This window comes from Geospiza fortis, unplaced genomic scaffold (assembly GCF_000277835.1).
Source record: "Geospiza fortis unplaced genomic scaffold, GeoFor_1.0 scaffold79, whole genome shotgun sequence".
Lineage (NCBI taxonomy): Eukaryota > Metazoa > Chordata > Aves > Passeriformes > Thraupidae > Geospiza > Geospiza fortis.
The window spans coordinates 1,254,933-1,270,735 of record NW_005054408.1 but is presented as its reverse complement, the minus strand read 5'-3'; the positions used below and the strand labels follow the sequence as shown (position 1 = coordinate 1,270,735).

Genomic DNA, 15,803 nt, shown 5'->3' with positions numbered 1-15,803 from the left:
GATTAGTCACTTAGTCAAGTGGGCTCTTTTCAACAATATGAATTTTAAATCAGCAACATGTAAAGGAAAATATACCAGAGGCGGTGATGAACTGGGCCTGGGACTGTGGTAGAGAAGCATCAGAATATGAGCTGTTAGTTGATTGCTAAATCTATGGATGTAAACACAGTCTTGGACTGTATAAAATTGCTATCAAGTTGAAATTTCATCAAAGCTTTAGTGGGTACCCATAATTTAAAAGGACACTGAAAAATTGGGAAGGATGTTCCACTCAAGGATGAGAGAAGGTGAAGAAGTGATTGTTTTGCTGTCTGCAAATACCTTCCTCAGGAAATAGACTTTTTAATTTTAAAAAAATCTGTTCAATCTAACAGGGAAAAATGTAGCAATGTTCAGTAGCAGGAAGCAAATACTGGACAAATTCAAGCTAGAAATAAGGCACACATTTTGAGCAGTAAAAATACTTAATCAGTCAAACAGCTTACCTAGGGACATGTTGGAGTCTTATTCACTGCCATTGTTGAAACATAATTTGTTTAAACTAAAGCAAGTTAGTTTTGTTTCAAAATGTATTTACACTCTGATGCTGGAATTGTCGTGTGAGGATCTTTGGCTTGTGTTGTAGAACAGATAAGACTAGATGATCATAATTGTCCCTTCTGGCTTTAGAATCTGTAAATCTAGTTATAATCTGGCTGTGGTCTCCTTGCACAGCCCATGGCAGATGGTTCCCCTGACCAGTAGGGTCAGACTGTGCTCTGAGCAGGACTGGGGATCTCCTGCATGGGTCATACAGCTGGGTGGTTTATAAACCTGCTATACAAATAGACCTGTTCTACTGGGCAACATGTCTGTTTCTACTTATCTACCAAGATTTTGTGCAGATTTTACAAGCAGCATTGAATTTTTATTGTTTTACTTTATCCTGATGTAAAAGAGTTCCTCTGAGATATCTCGTGTCTTGTAAACCAGAACAGTAGGTAGATCAGAACTGTGATTATGCTGCCCAGATAAGGTACTCCCTATAAGTTTTTTTTGTTTTGTTTTGTTGGTTGGACATGCTGGAATATTCTCTCACCCTCCTCCATTGTAAAAAAGTTTGCAGACGTGCAAACAGGGCCAGAGAATTAGCAAATTCAGGGTGGCCATTGCCTTTTTGAACAATGAAAAACGATTCTTGGATATGAAATGCAGAAGATTATTTTGAAAAAGTCATGTTCCCTCGCTCCTACATGGCAACATTAATTTATGTGGACTGATATTAAGTGTTAAATAACTCATCCAGACACTGCTCTTGGCAATAATAGCAGGGTAGTCATTACACTAGGATGAATTCTCTGAAACCTTTCCTCAAAGTATGAGACACAAACAGGTTGTCTTCTAAAAAGAATCATAGCATACCTCCCTTGTCCCCTGCAGTGTTCTTTGGACATGTACTACTGCATTTGCTGATAGAATCCTGAAAATTAGTGGTCCTTTGGGTTTTCCATTGGAACTGGCTTGGTTTGAGGTTAGACTGGGATTTTTCCCACAGCAGCTTATAACTCTGTTTTGTCATTTGTACAGGGTCTTACACAGGGTGTAGCTGGTTATTAATTTGAATGGATGAAGTAGCATCTAAATAACTGCACAATTACTGAATTTAGGAAATACTGACAGACTAAATTAAAAAGATTCAAAGATGATTGACTCCATCCTACTCCCTTCTCCCAATGCCTGCCCTTGAAATAGCACCATTTAAGACTGCTTTGAAATAAACTAACCAGTGCCAGCGCTTGGATCTGGCAGAGAGCAGCGAGGCTTTGAATAGCTCCCTTTGAACAATGCTGTTTGGCCAGTCCTGTATTGCAAAGGTGGCACAGTGTGTTGCTACATGTTGAGTTCCATTTCAGACCTTCAGCTTTAGATCTCATTTCTAGCCATGTGAGGAGTGGGAGCACCACAGAGGCAGCACACCAAGGCTGGGAGAGATTTGAACTTTTTATCACACTGTCTCAGTCAGTGTCCTCTTTCAGTCCAATGCTCATGGCACTGTGTGCAGATCTCCTCTGCTGAAAGGAAGCTTGCTTGGTGGAGAGGCCTTAGAGCAGAAAATGGAATGACTTCAAGGCTTAGCAATCCAGAATAAGAGTATGTTGTGCCCAGGGCTTTAGACTGAAGGTACTTTTAGAAGTACAAAACAGAAGTAGCATTTTCTCCAGTTAACGTTTTTTAACTTGTACCCATTCTTACATATGCATACTGCTTTAAGCAGTTTCTGCATGTTTTTAGCAACATCACTACAGACAATATTACAAATTTCTCCTTCTCCCTGCAATAGTTCTCCAGCAGTTGATGTAGTGCCTGCAATGCTGGGACACACTTTCTGATGGTGCCACTTGATGTGCAATGCAAACACACTGAACTATCGTTAGAATAAAAGGAAGTGCTCAATATAATTGTGTTAAAGATTTCCGTGAAGGCATAGGGGATGCTGAGGAAGAGCTTTTCAATTAGGAGGAGTGAAAATTCAAAAGTGAGAACATTTAACCATGTAGAGTCTGGCATTTGTTTTTCACCAGCCTCATTATGTCTTAGGCAACACGTGAAGTGCTTAAGTTGTGTCAGAAGTCACTAGTGCCTGCTGACAGAAACTGGTGGGGCAAACATCAGAATTGAAAGCAGCTCCAAAAATACTACAGTGATCCTGTAAACCCAGCATCACTGTCTGGCCCTGTTCTGACTGGCAGCACAGTCTCAAACTGCCCTGCAGAAATGCAAACATACAGACAGCCAGTGTCCTGGGTCTTCTTGTCCCTCTCTCAAAGGTCTGTGATGGGTGTGTGCCTGCTCAGGTGCCCACCTGGGACCAGGGAGGCCCAGATAGACTTGTTCTGTCTCAGGCTTGTGGCTCAGTAGGAGCTGTTTGTTTTTGCACTAAACTCCACTAAACACAGCCCCTGCTCCTTGTCAGTGAAGCACCAGAGCTTAATTAGGTGATTGGGAAAGACTCAGAAATTCCATTGAAATGTTTAAATCTGATTTCTTCTGTTAAGCTGTGTGGACTGAGGCCTAAAGCACAAACCATGCGAATTACTACCTCTCCCTCTGCTGAGCACCTCTTGTTTGAGGTTCTGTGCTTTTCTCCTCTAAAAAGGTCGATTGATGTGGTTTGATATCAGGCTCTCACGTCTCACCTTTTAGCTTCAGGATTACATGATGGATTTAGAATTTCCACTGCTGGTAAGGTGCTTCAGCCCTGATGGGCTGCAGCAGGGATCCAGCCCCTGTTCCTGTCAGTGAGCTCTCGTGCAGCCCTCCGTGGCCAGGGAGTGTTCTGGGCTCACCTCTCATCAGTAAATTCCTGCCATCACTGAGAGGAGCAGCTCCCCAAGTATTTACCAGCCCTTCAACTGAGCCTCTAGCTTAAATAACAGAAGTTTGAAAGCTTTTCAATTATGTTTTTAGCAGATTTTGAGGCTATTTGAAAGTGGATAACTTTCCAGCTGATTTGGTGAACTACATAATATTATACAGCATTTTTACTGTGGAGGAAGTTTTCAAAACAAATGTTTCCATTATACCTTTTGGAGAGGCTTGCCTTTGTCTTTTGTATCACTTAGGGAAAAAAAAAAAGCTACCTAGAAAAACAGTTTCTTCTTCTTGCAGAGCTCCCTCATAGAAACAATTGCCAGTATTGACAGCTTGCAGGTGTTTCAGGTTTCTGTCACTGTTAGAGAGGATTTCCATACTTTTTCTTTTAAAAGAATTCTGCATTGCTAACAATGCTCTGCAAAAAATTTAGAGATACCTTTTCTTAAATGTACATTTGTTTCAGATATGTCTATATGACTATATGTGAATATATTTTATATATATTTTATATATATTTTATATTTTATATATGTGAATATATTTTATATGTGTAAAATCTTCTGCCTCTTTGAAAGTATAAGAAGAACAATAAAAGTTTAGTGTGGGCTTCAAATATTTACTTTATTCATGGAAATCATCTTAGATGTTTTAAAACTCTATTCAAGCCAAACCTAGAAAAGTGCTTATGGTAGGTAAATTATGCATTTTACTACTTGAGCCTTAGAAATGTCATTAGTACAAAATTAAAGGACTGCAAAAACCAGTAGATAATACTAATTTCAAATACAGAAACTAAATATACTTTGTACTTTTTATTACTCAATTTCTTTTTACAGACTACTTTTTATTTTAACTATATGTTCTTATATGCTGCAATCATTATGTAGTGTAATGATATTAATATTTTATAGAATCTGTATTTATAGTTCTTTATTTAGAAACAATGCAGTAGGTCTGCAGATCTTTGAATCCTTCTGGAATGGTGCCCTCCAAATAATGATAAATTACTTGTGCAGTATGCCATTTGCTAATTATATCCATGATTTACTGCAGAGCAAGACTTAAATCATTCATTTCAGTCTTGCGTAACAGTGCCATAAAATTTTTAGGTTTAAAAATGGTTTCCATGTGTATAATTTAAACAAATTTTAGAGCAATTGTATACACAAAATATTGCAACCATCCATTTGTTACATTCTTTGTCCCCCTTTTTTTTAAACTTGTACTTTTAATGATTACTGTGGTTGAAATTGTTATGCTTCATTTTCATAATCATAGCTTTTAATTCTACAACAGTTTTCTACATGTTAGATTAAGAAAAGGATGGCTAATTGTGTGTAGATACCATGTCATTCCTGAATAGCCCCACATTCTAGAAACCCATTTTAGAAATACTCAGTTTAAGAATTAGTCTTCGATTAAAGGTGTTTCCTTTTAAGAAATGAATTATTAGTACCAAGGTCATCTTGTTTGTAAGCAGCTAATGCTGATTTTTTAATTTCTCCACTCGTCCATAGCCCAAAAGCACAGTTAACTCTCTTTATATTTTCCTCTTTGTCCACACCTATAGGTGAGAAGCCTTACAAGTGTCCACATTGTGACTATGCTGGTACTCAGTCTGCATCCCTCAAATACCACCTGGAGCGGCACCATCGGGAGCGGCAGAACGGAGCAGGGCCCCTCTCTGGGCAGAGTGCAAGTCAGGAGCACAAGGATGAGACACCCAGTAAAAGCTCTGTGTTTATCAGGCCAGACATCCTGAGAGGAGCCTTCAAGGGACTTCCTGGTATCGACTTCCGAAGTGGCATGGTCTCGCAGCAGTGGACGTCAGGAATGCTGTCTTCTGGAGATCAGCAAGGACAAGCAGTTGGCATGTCATCTGAAGGGTCTTCAGAAAATATGAAGGGTTCAGACATATCTTCCAAAGGAACACACTTCTCTGAACTTGGCCGTGCTTACCAGAACATGGTTGGGAATGGTGTGAACTTTCAAGGGTCTTTGCAAGCTTTCATGGACAGCTTTGTCCTAAGTTCTTTGAAGAAAGAAAAAGAAATGAAGGATAAAGCTCTCTCAGATCCACTTTCAGCAAAAGCTCTGGGCTCAGACGGTGGTGGTGAGGAGAAGATAAATAGCAAGTCCTCACAGCGGAAAACAGAAAAGTCGCAGTACGAACCTCTGGACTTGTCGGTAAGGCCCGATGCAGCCTCCCTGCCAGGCTCCTCTGTCACTGTGCAGGACAACATTGCCTGGCATGGCTGCTTATTTTGTTCCTTTACAACTTCATCCATGGAGCTGATGGCTCTGCACCTCCAAGCCAATCACTTGGGCAAGGCCAAACGTAAAGACAACATCATAGGCAACAGCAAAGAGCAGTCTAGAGAGGTTTCAGCCTCGGTGAACAAAGTGAGCCTGCTCCCCTCCTCTGTGCAGTCCGGCAAGGAGGCAGGAGTTTCAAACATGCTGAGCCAGCTGGACACAGCTTCTGAGAAAATGACCCAAGGACAAAATAAAGAGACCCTGGGAGAGCAAAAGAGTGCTGCCTGGCCCAGCCACATGGAATCCACTTTTTGTAATTTTACAACAGACTTCTATAAGCAGTTCGGCGTTTATCCTGGTGTTATTGGCACGGGAACACAAAATTCTTGCACCAGTAATGAATCCGAAATAAAAACACAATCTGAAGATGACCCAAATATTCTGCTCTCTGACTCTGTAAATAAAAGTGCTATTGATGACCTTTCTGACATAGCTTCATCTGAGGATATGGAATCTTCCAAGGAAGAAAACATTGAAGATGAGGACATTGACACAGAACCAGATATTATGAATAAGCAGCTGTCTGCCCTAAATAAAGAAAGCAGTGAAGGAGGCGACAATATACAAAATGCAGTCACCTCACAACCCACACAAGGGCTCGTATCACCACTGCCACAAGCTTCAGAAAAGCAGTGGCACAGTCAGAATCTTCTCTCCTCACACGAAACTGCACAAGAAGTGATGAAACCCGAACAAGTTCAGGGTCCACAGGTCCTGGAGAAGCAGATGAACATGTTGTCAGTCCTAAGAGCTTACAGCTCTGATGGCTTAGCAGCCTTTAATGGACTTGCAAGTAGCACAGCAACTAGTGGATGTATCAAGAGACCTGACTTGTGTGGTAAGTTTTAGACCTTCTTTTAGACCATTTCAGAAAACACTTGTGCAGAATCATGAAGCTGCTCTTTAAATATACTTAGTCATGTTTGTTAGTAATACATTTTTTTTTAAATGTTAAACCCTGTGGGCCAAATTCTTGTCCTATATGTGGTCTACTCCATTGAAATCAGCAGTGCTGCATGCATACTTAAACAGGATTTTAGAAAGAACCTGCTTTTTAAACTAGAGTAGCAGCAATATAGACTATCTGTGCTAGTGGCATCGGAAGGGGATACTTACTGCTTTAGCATTCTCAAAGGAGGAAAAAGTTTTAAAAAATATACATGGTAACTTGCAAACTTTTCAGTATTTTGATATACAAACCCATGAAAAACACTGGATGCTTTGCCAAGCAAAACTTACTTTCTCTGGTTTTTTTTTCCCCCCCTTTCTTTCTTTGGATTGGGGTGTGTTCAGTTACCACAACATTAATGAAATCAAAGGCCAAGTGCATGGAATGCGTCTACCTGTGTTGAATAGATTTTAATTTTTCTTTATTTTCTTTCCCTCCCTCTTTTTTTTTTTAATTATAATTTTCTGGTTTGGTTCAATGGCATACATGCAGTACTTGCCCTTGACCATTTTCACTATTCTAACTAGCAGTTGTGTAAATTGTGATTTGCCTGATTAAGAGTATGCCTCCAGGTAATTATAATAACAACACTCCAAACAAATAAAACCACCTTTTACCCTTTCTAGTCTCTGATTTACAAAACTGCAGTTTTACTTCCTCATATCACACACTTCATATTTACAAGAATTAAATTTATTTGGAACAAATGAGATTGAGGATTTTGGTTTTATTATTTAGCTCCAATTTTATCAGCATAATGTTTGTTTGAAAGAGATTTTAGAGTGTAAATCCTTTGAAAACAGTATCACTTTAAAAAGCAGAGTCAGCAAAGGACACAAAAACTTCAGTAATGTTCATTTCACTTGACCTTCAAATTAATCAGAAAACTCATTGTCAGAGCTGAACATACATAATAAAATGTATTCAAGTTAAAAAAAAAAAAACAAAAAGAAAAGAAAATGTTATCAACAGTTTTAAAGCCTGACAATTTAAAATGAAACAATCTGCAAGCACTTAAGAGTGGCTCCCCTGGTTAACCTAAGGTTAGGGGGAGCTTTGTCTGATTTTACTGGCAGTGTAGATGCTCAAAGCCCTCTCCAGGCCCCTCCCTGCTTTTCCATCTGTATTAGTTGATCTGATAAAAAAAGTCTGATACCTACACACAAATTTTATCTCACTTGTATCCTTAGAGCATTATGACTTCACAATATTGTCATTATTTGCCCATATCTGTCATTTAACCAATATCTGCCCAAGTATCCATGTGGCCTTACTTGTAAACTTCTGTGTCTCAGTGCACTAAGAAGCAATTTAGGTAGCTGGAAATATTTCCAGATTCTTCAAAATCAGCATTTACATTATTGAAAAGAGTTGATAGTTGATTTAATTTACAGCAGGTAAAATCCTGCTTGGATTTTTTTCCATTTGTGGAGTAAAATCAATTTAAAAAAAAGAAAAAAAATACAGCAATTACTGTCTAAACAAAGAAGTTGAAAAAAATAGAAAACTAAGATTAGCTGCTTTGTGCAAAATATCTTTATACTTTTTCACAGGCATAAGATTTTTAAAACAACAACAGAAAAAAATCCCTCTAATATTATTATTGAAATGAGGTCATGTTACTTCCATTAGTTTTTTGTTTCATCTTCCAATCAATTCAACAGACATTTTATGATAGCTTGAGTTTATATGATTTTAAAGACCATATCCCTTTCACAAGCTCTGCCCGGTGATAATGGATTTGACTTGAAGTATGAAGGAAAAAAAGAAACAACAGAAGCTTCTCTGTTCTACTTTTTAAGCCCTTTTAAAATCAAAAATGCGGTAGGAGTCCTTCTGTCTCCCCCCTCCAAAAATACCTTTTTAAAATTCTTTTCTGTCGTTCTATTGGTGTTTGCAGAACATAAGTATAAAGGTTGATGTATTTAAATACATTATTTCATTTTTCTCAATAACTCACAGAAAACTGGAAGAGTATGAACAAGCTCTTTTTTTTTTGTTTGATTGGCTTGGACACCACCCACTTGAAAGGAGTGGTTTTGGGGGAATTTTCATTTTCTCAGTGACATTTTATACTGTGAAATCATGCTCCATCTGTGCATGTTAGTGTGGGGAATCCCACCTGATATTTCTGCACTTGCAGACTAGCAATCAGGAGCACCCTGTTCATTTATTAGCCTTCCTTCCTTTCCTCCTGCACGAAGCCCATGACCAAAGTTGTGGTTCTCTTTGTCTCTCCCACTGCCTGGGAGATCAGAAAACTTGAGACACAGCTCCAGCATCTGATTTCAGGGCATAATTCTCATGTTCCTTTTGTGTTTGGGGAGACTCCATGCATTTGTGTTTCTTTTTACAGCCAGTGATGTGTGTGTTGTTGACATCTCAAGAGAAAACATTGATGCATTTGATAACAGTCCTTGCACACTCAGAGAGCAAGGCATAGTGCTCTTTCCATGGTCAGAATACAGAGGAAACAAAATTGAAATAAAATATTTCAGCTTCAGTAGGCTGAGATTGCTTCTTTGGCTGGCCACGCTAATTGAGTTGAATTTCTGGCTGCCTAAAAACAAGTTGGGGTATTCAGCAATCCATGTGGATCACTTTTAGATGGCAGATTTTACCCTAAGATAGTAGGTCAGTTTTTAAGCAAAAATCTTGGAACAAAAATAGTTTTGTTTCTAGAGAAGAATGCCACCAACTCACATTGTTGTTTCAGAAAGTCACTGCACATGTGGAAGCAGCCCTCAGTTTCCCTGTCATGGAGAATGAGAGAGACTGATGATGTACACATAATTCATTTATGCTCCTATCATGCTTCAGGCTGCAGGGATGAAAGACACAATTAGGAAAGAACCATAATTACTGCATAATAAAGAAATTTTCATGTCAAAATGCTACTGAGAAAAAATCACGAATTTTTGTAATATTTCTCCTTATACAGAAGAATGAATAGAAAGAAAAAAAGAGCATAGATAATTTTAGAGTTACTCCTGAACCGTACTTGGTTTTGGAGTCTCAGGTGATTCTCGCTAGGAGTGGATCTTGTTAATGTTGCTGGCACTCAGTTCCTAAGAAGAGGACAGTTCTTTCCTTGCTGACTAGCAGCAAGTAGCCCACGGGGAGGGGAGACCCAAGGTCCATGGCTTGGTAGCTGTCTTGAGCATCTATGTACTCTGCTTTCACAGCCCTTGCTGATTTGACAAGTTAAGCTTGGAGGTTCTAGATCTATTTTGTATTTAAGTTTTGAAAGATCTGTTTTCCTTTCCATTTATGCTCTTCTCTTTTTCTGCTTGTCTTCCCACACACATGTAGTTGCATCACAATAATGTTTTACCTTCTAATACCTTAATTTACTTACGATTTGTGCACAAGGCCCTTTATGACAAGACCCTATCCCTTCCCTCTCTCCTCCCCTTTAAATTTCTCTGCTTTGTGACCAAGATGGTAAAATTTCCCTTCTTGCATTTGCTACTTGGGAAGTACTGAGGCTTTCAAAGGAGAGCTGATGGGCTACAGAGCTACTGGCCAGATATAGTCCTGGGCGTTAGCTGGCTGCTTAATGGGTTAGTGCTATTGAATCCACACTTAATGATGTCCAAAAGTATTAGTTCCATGTTGTCTCTAAATCTAATTTGCTTCCATTCATGCTTGCTTTCCTCTGCAATTAGTGCTGTTTTCTCCTGCACAGGCTCCACCCCATTATCACTTCTTTCACTGTATGAAAACAGGGCAGGGCCCCTCTGATTCATGGGAGCAGCTTTGGAGTTCTGGTCCTGCAAAGGGCTGAGCACTTTCAGTTTCCTTTGCAGCAGAAAGCTTTCAGCATTGCACAGAATTATTAAAATGTTCAGCATTGTAACTTTCTGAAATACCTTCCAAATGTGGAACTGCAGCACAGACAAGAGGGCTGGGCAAGGGGAAGATCAATTGTGGCAGATTATTACAGCTTTATTGTCACATAATTATAGTTCTCTACCCCAATGTTTAACTAGTGAATTTAGTTATTGTAAATTGCTTATTGCCACAGGTGTCAAAACCAAAAAGATCATAATGCTAACCCCGTCAGAACTACCACCAACACATGAAACACAGAAAAAGATTTTTAATTATTTGTGGTGGCTTCACCTGAATCCTTATTGCAGAACTTTTAAATTACAAAATCCGTATTAAGAAGCAAAAGGCCTGATATATCCAAGCTCTAGGACAGCTCTGAGGCAATGGAAGGTCATCCTACTGCAGCAAATTGTAGCACTGCCCATTTACAATATCATGCAACACACTTAAGGAACGCTTTGTCCTGATCTGTAGTTGGAGGAGTAACCAGAATATTCTTTTCCTTCAAGGCAGAATGAAATGATATGGAAGTTTTACAGCAGGCTTTTCTTTACCCCATTATCGTGCTTTTGAAGAAGTTTCTTAGTTTCAGTTAGAAGGTCCAAGGGCAGCTTTTAGAGTACAAACTGTTCCTCTGAACAGGAGATCAGCACCTCGGCCCCCGCCTGGGTTTCAGACACACTTCTGGATGTCACAGTGCCATTTGCATGGCAATATCAAACCAAACTCATATGGCTTGCTTCCTTTTTTTAATTAACTGGGAATGCCAGTGATCCAGTGAAGTTTGTGTTGCTGGATAAAAGGGCTGGTCTGTGAATAGCATTGTATTTGCCAAATGGTTCGCTAGTCATTTCAGTACAAACAAATGGATGGTGTCTGTAAGTCTGCAAACACTGTTGACATTTAGCCTTGTTTATGTTACTTTCCTTTTGCTGCATATTTTTGGCTAGAAGAGATACTGTCTGAATCAACATTGACTTCCTAAGCAGAAGCTAAGGGCCCAGTCTTGCATCCCTCATTCCTGATGAGTAGCACTACTTACATGACTAAGGATTGCAGAATCAGGTCCTATGTTTATTTGACTTTAAATTTCATTGCTATTTTCATGTAATTTAATTTGATTGTATTTTGTTTTATCAGAAATTGGTCAGGTGACAAGTTCAGTATCACCATTTTGTTTACTGTTGGAAACTTTTAGTTCTTACCATTCTTCATACTGTGGTGTGACATTCCCATTCCATTTATGTTTCTGGAAATTAACCCCTAAAATATCTGATACAGCTAAGTGCTGAGTACCTCCTATTCCCAGAGAGACTGGAGGCATTCAGTCCCTCCTAGCACCACATCTGAAAGGGGGATTGTGTTTGCAAAAGGAGGCCTTGGTATGTGCCTTGATTTCAGACATCAGTGGCCAGCCGCACCAAGGCAAATCCCTAGCACAGAAAGGCTTTTCTTTTCTTTGCACAGACAAAATAATGATGTAAGCTTAGAGCTGTATGATTTTTGCTCTAAGTTTCATCTCCCAAACAATATATTCTTATTGTTTTTGTCATATCCAGGTCAAATTTAAATTATAATTTAGGATTAGGCAGAGGCATAGAGATGTTTCCAGGTCTTTCCAAAGTGAGACAATGCTCTGGTTTGTGTTTTGGTTGAGGAATATACATTCTTGTGTCTGAGGTATAGTATTTCCTATAACTACTCATAAACATGAGCAATTTAGACATTCTTGTAAGTCAAAACTAAGTGTACGATTAATACCTATTATGAGGCCAATTTTAAACAATTAATTTGACAGCAATTATAATTTTATGTTACAGGCTTTCAGGAATAAATAACCAAATTCATCTTTGTAATCTAAGGAACCTAGGATATCTTTATGCAGAGATGATCTTGTTATGCACAGTATTGCATATCTGGAATTTCTGAGTTTTGCTCCCACCTGTCTAGATGCCTGTAGTGCCAGGGATAAATAATTACCTGAGGCTTATTAATTGCAAAGAAAAAAAATATATACCTTAAGTGTAAGCATTAATATATGTATACACAATACATCCACAATATATAACAAACCATCATAATAGTACAAAAATAGAGGTCCTGAATATGTTCTGTTATTTATGTGTTTGGCAAGCTTAGGGAATGGACTTTAGTATGAGTGAAAATTCTCTTAACATTTTTAAGGTTATTTATTGTCATTTCTATTTGAGTTTTTAATGGTCCTGTATTTTGTAATGCTTTAGCAGGAAAAAATACTGTAGTTATCTTTTTTCATATTCTTTAAGCAATATTTCTAGCTTAATATATTGTGCCAGGTTTTCCAATATTAACCAAGAAAGACAGTAAAATTCAATGAACAGCACTCTGACATCCACAATTTAAAACCTGTGATTGAAGTGAAATGTGTAAACTTCTAGTGGGTTATCATGTGCTTTGGAATAGAGTATTGTTGGAAGTAATTAGAAAATATATTAAGGTTTCCTGGTAATGAAGGTATGTAAGTTTTAATAATTGTTGCTTTCTGAATAAGTGTCAAACTATATCTTTAAATGTATATGGAGTTACAAGTTAGGTCACTTCTGAATGGAATGTAAAACAATACTAAAATGCTTCAATAACTTATCTCAGTGTTGCTAATAAAAAAAAAGCTGTTAACCATTAGTGCAGTTTTGAGTCATTTTGTTGATTAATTCAAGAAAACTCTCTGAGAAACTGTTGTACCTTTTGGTAGACCAAAGACCACTCGTGAAATCCAGTTATTTGATGCTTTGAGAGGAAAACTCTACAAAGCTGCTTGTTGGCCTTGTAAATGATATTTATTAAAAATCCCATCTTTTAAGGCATTAGAATGGTGCCATGTATGGTTAGGCAGGTATATAAGGGGGGGCAGTAAACTTGTTTCCTCTGTCACAGAAAATACCTTGGGAATGTGGGGGCTGTTTCTCCTCTGTCACTATGAAAATCCAGTAGAAATTTTTGTGGATGGCACTGGGTTGAAAACGAGCAGTGTGGGTGGATTAAGTGTGTAAATATCAGTGCTGGGGTGCTCGGCCGGGGTGAGCCAAATACGGGGTTCTAGTGCTGCAGCTGGAAATGCAGACTTAGTGAGTGATGGGTGTGCAAGGCCTGTCCCAGTGGACAAATACAAGGAGCACAGAGAAAGAGTGATCTTTCTTGGGTAATCCTGCCCAGCCTTACTGAAGTCACAGCTCCAATCCGCAAATAACCCTGAACACTCATTTGGTTTCCCGTGGGAAGAATGTGCAGTGAGCATCCCGAGAATAGCCTCCCTTCCCAGGCCCACGTAGGATTCTCCTGAGGTAAAGCGAGCTTAGGAGAAGCAGCAGCCAGCCTTGCCAGTGCCAGTAGCACCACCCAGGTCCATGGTAAGTGTTTCCAGGATGGGGTCCCTGACAGGTGGCCCACTGTCCGGAGCACCGCTGAGCGTGCAGTGGGAGCTAAAGGAAAACATGGCTGGGGCTCCTGGTGTCACATCTTCATTAATGCTCCCCCTTCTGAATAGCATATTGGTGCTTTTTATTTATTCCACCAAAACACCATGAGTCAGGACCTGACATTTTAGTGTTCTGTGTCATACTGAGAAAAATCTGTGGCTCAGAAGTAGGACAATTATATTATTTTGGAAGGGCTAGAAATAATACAGCATTTGTGAGACAACTGTAACATTTATCCAGACTCAGTGTGACATTGTTCTTCCTTTTATTTGGAGAGCACTTCCAAAAAAGTATCAACTAGGAGCACAGAAAAAAAAAATACAAGAAAAAGTGGCAATTATGAATCCATTTAACCCCCATTGGGTATAATCTTGTTTTGTGTAGTACCGTTGGCTGTTCCATGCCTAAACTTCTATGCAGTGAGCTGTGAATATAGTCCTTATTGTCCTGTGGGCAATATGACTAAGGAAAAAATATCTCTGTATTACAATGGAGCACTTGTCTGAATGGCATAACCTAAGGTCCATAACATCAAATCTAAAGTTGTAATTATACAGCTGCAGTCACACCACTCAAGTGAAGGCTGTGTCAGCACTTGTATTATATAAGGAATCCTGTTTTCAAGGGTTGATGAGTCATATGCAAAAAACATTTATCACTAAACAATTGTTCTGATTGTTCTGAAACAACATCTAGGTACGGGCCTTTCCCCAGTAGGACATGGTCATATCTTCTGCAGTATGCCATGGTGTACTTTGTTAATGAGTGTATATTTTTTGAGCTTGAAAATTGCCTAGAAAGTTTGTGGGTTTATGCAGTCTGATTATTGTAAAAACATAAAGTGAGAAAAAACCCAGGGTGGCCAATCTACTAACAAGGATTGTAACAGGTGAAATTTGTCTTTCTCAGAAATTATAAAATTTCAGGGAATTTTTTCCCAGTTTGTCATCCCTGATTTTGCCTGAAGTTCTTGGATCTGAACACTTCCTTAGAAGACCTGGTCACAACTTTGGTTTTTGAACTGTCTTGAAATCGAGCCTCTCAAGCTCACAATAATTGTTATTGCCATTTGAAGCAGCCGCTCATTTGCTGGAGAGGAGCAGACAGGAAAGAGGTTTATTTACAGCAGCACCACAGAGGTGAACCAGGAGCACTCTGCACTCCTCCCACGTGAATGTCAAAGGATTGCACTCAGGATTGAGACCAAATACTGGGATTGAGACCAAATACTGGAAACCACAGCAATTTTCCTGCTACATGAAATTTCTAGATAGGTATAGCGGGTGTGAGTGATTTCAGCTAAGAGAGGCTCCTGCCCAGAGCAGTGCCATTTACAAACAGGTGTCCCTGAAGCCACCCCCACGTCAGGCATTGCACCCGGGCTGCCTTGCCCGCCCCATTGTCCGCGGGGCGAGACGAAGGCCAGCCAGCTCCTTTAAGCCGATCTCCTCTGATCCGGGGCGTCTGTAGCGCCCTTCCCTGCATAGAACAGCCATTGTTCAGCTGCAGAGCACCAGTGGGGAAGAAAATAGCATGCCATGCTGGGGATCAGAGAGGGAATTGTTCCTTAATTATCTCTTACTGAAGGAAAAACCCAAGGCATATCCCGATATGTGGCATGACTCTGTCAGAACACAAGTCTTTTAAAAACGATTTGGGGAGGGGGGGATCCAATTCAGAAGCTGGCAATCCTCACTTCTCCTGCAGGTCTACCTGTGATTTGCTCACTGACCATGGAAAGAAATAAGTTTTCTGCTTTGGATTCTACATTACGAAATGGAAAATAATAGTACTTATCTCCCTGGTAGGAGTGCTGTGAGGATAAATGAATTAATTAATGTTTGTAAAGCACTTTGAAGATGAAGAACATTATATAAGTCCTCAGTGTACAAAAG

General features: G+C 39.3%; 1 protein-coding gene across 7 annotated transcripts in view; it reads left to right on the top strand.

Moving 5' to 3' along the window:
• The window catches only part of ZNF536 (zinc finger protein 536), a 346,930-nt gene that overhangs the window by 222,301 nt on the left and 108,826 nt on the right, over nucleotides 1–15,803 (top strand). For all 7 annotated transcript variants that reach the window (XM_031061301.1, XM_031061295.1, XM_031061300.1 and 4 more), the window contains exon 8: nucleotides 4,925–6,508. In XM_031061301.1, the coding sequence (XP_030917161.1) occupies nucleotides 4,925–6,508 (1,584 nt within the window). The remainder of the gene's footprint in view (nucleotides 1–4,924; nucleotides 6,509–15,803) is intronic.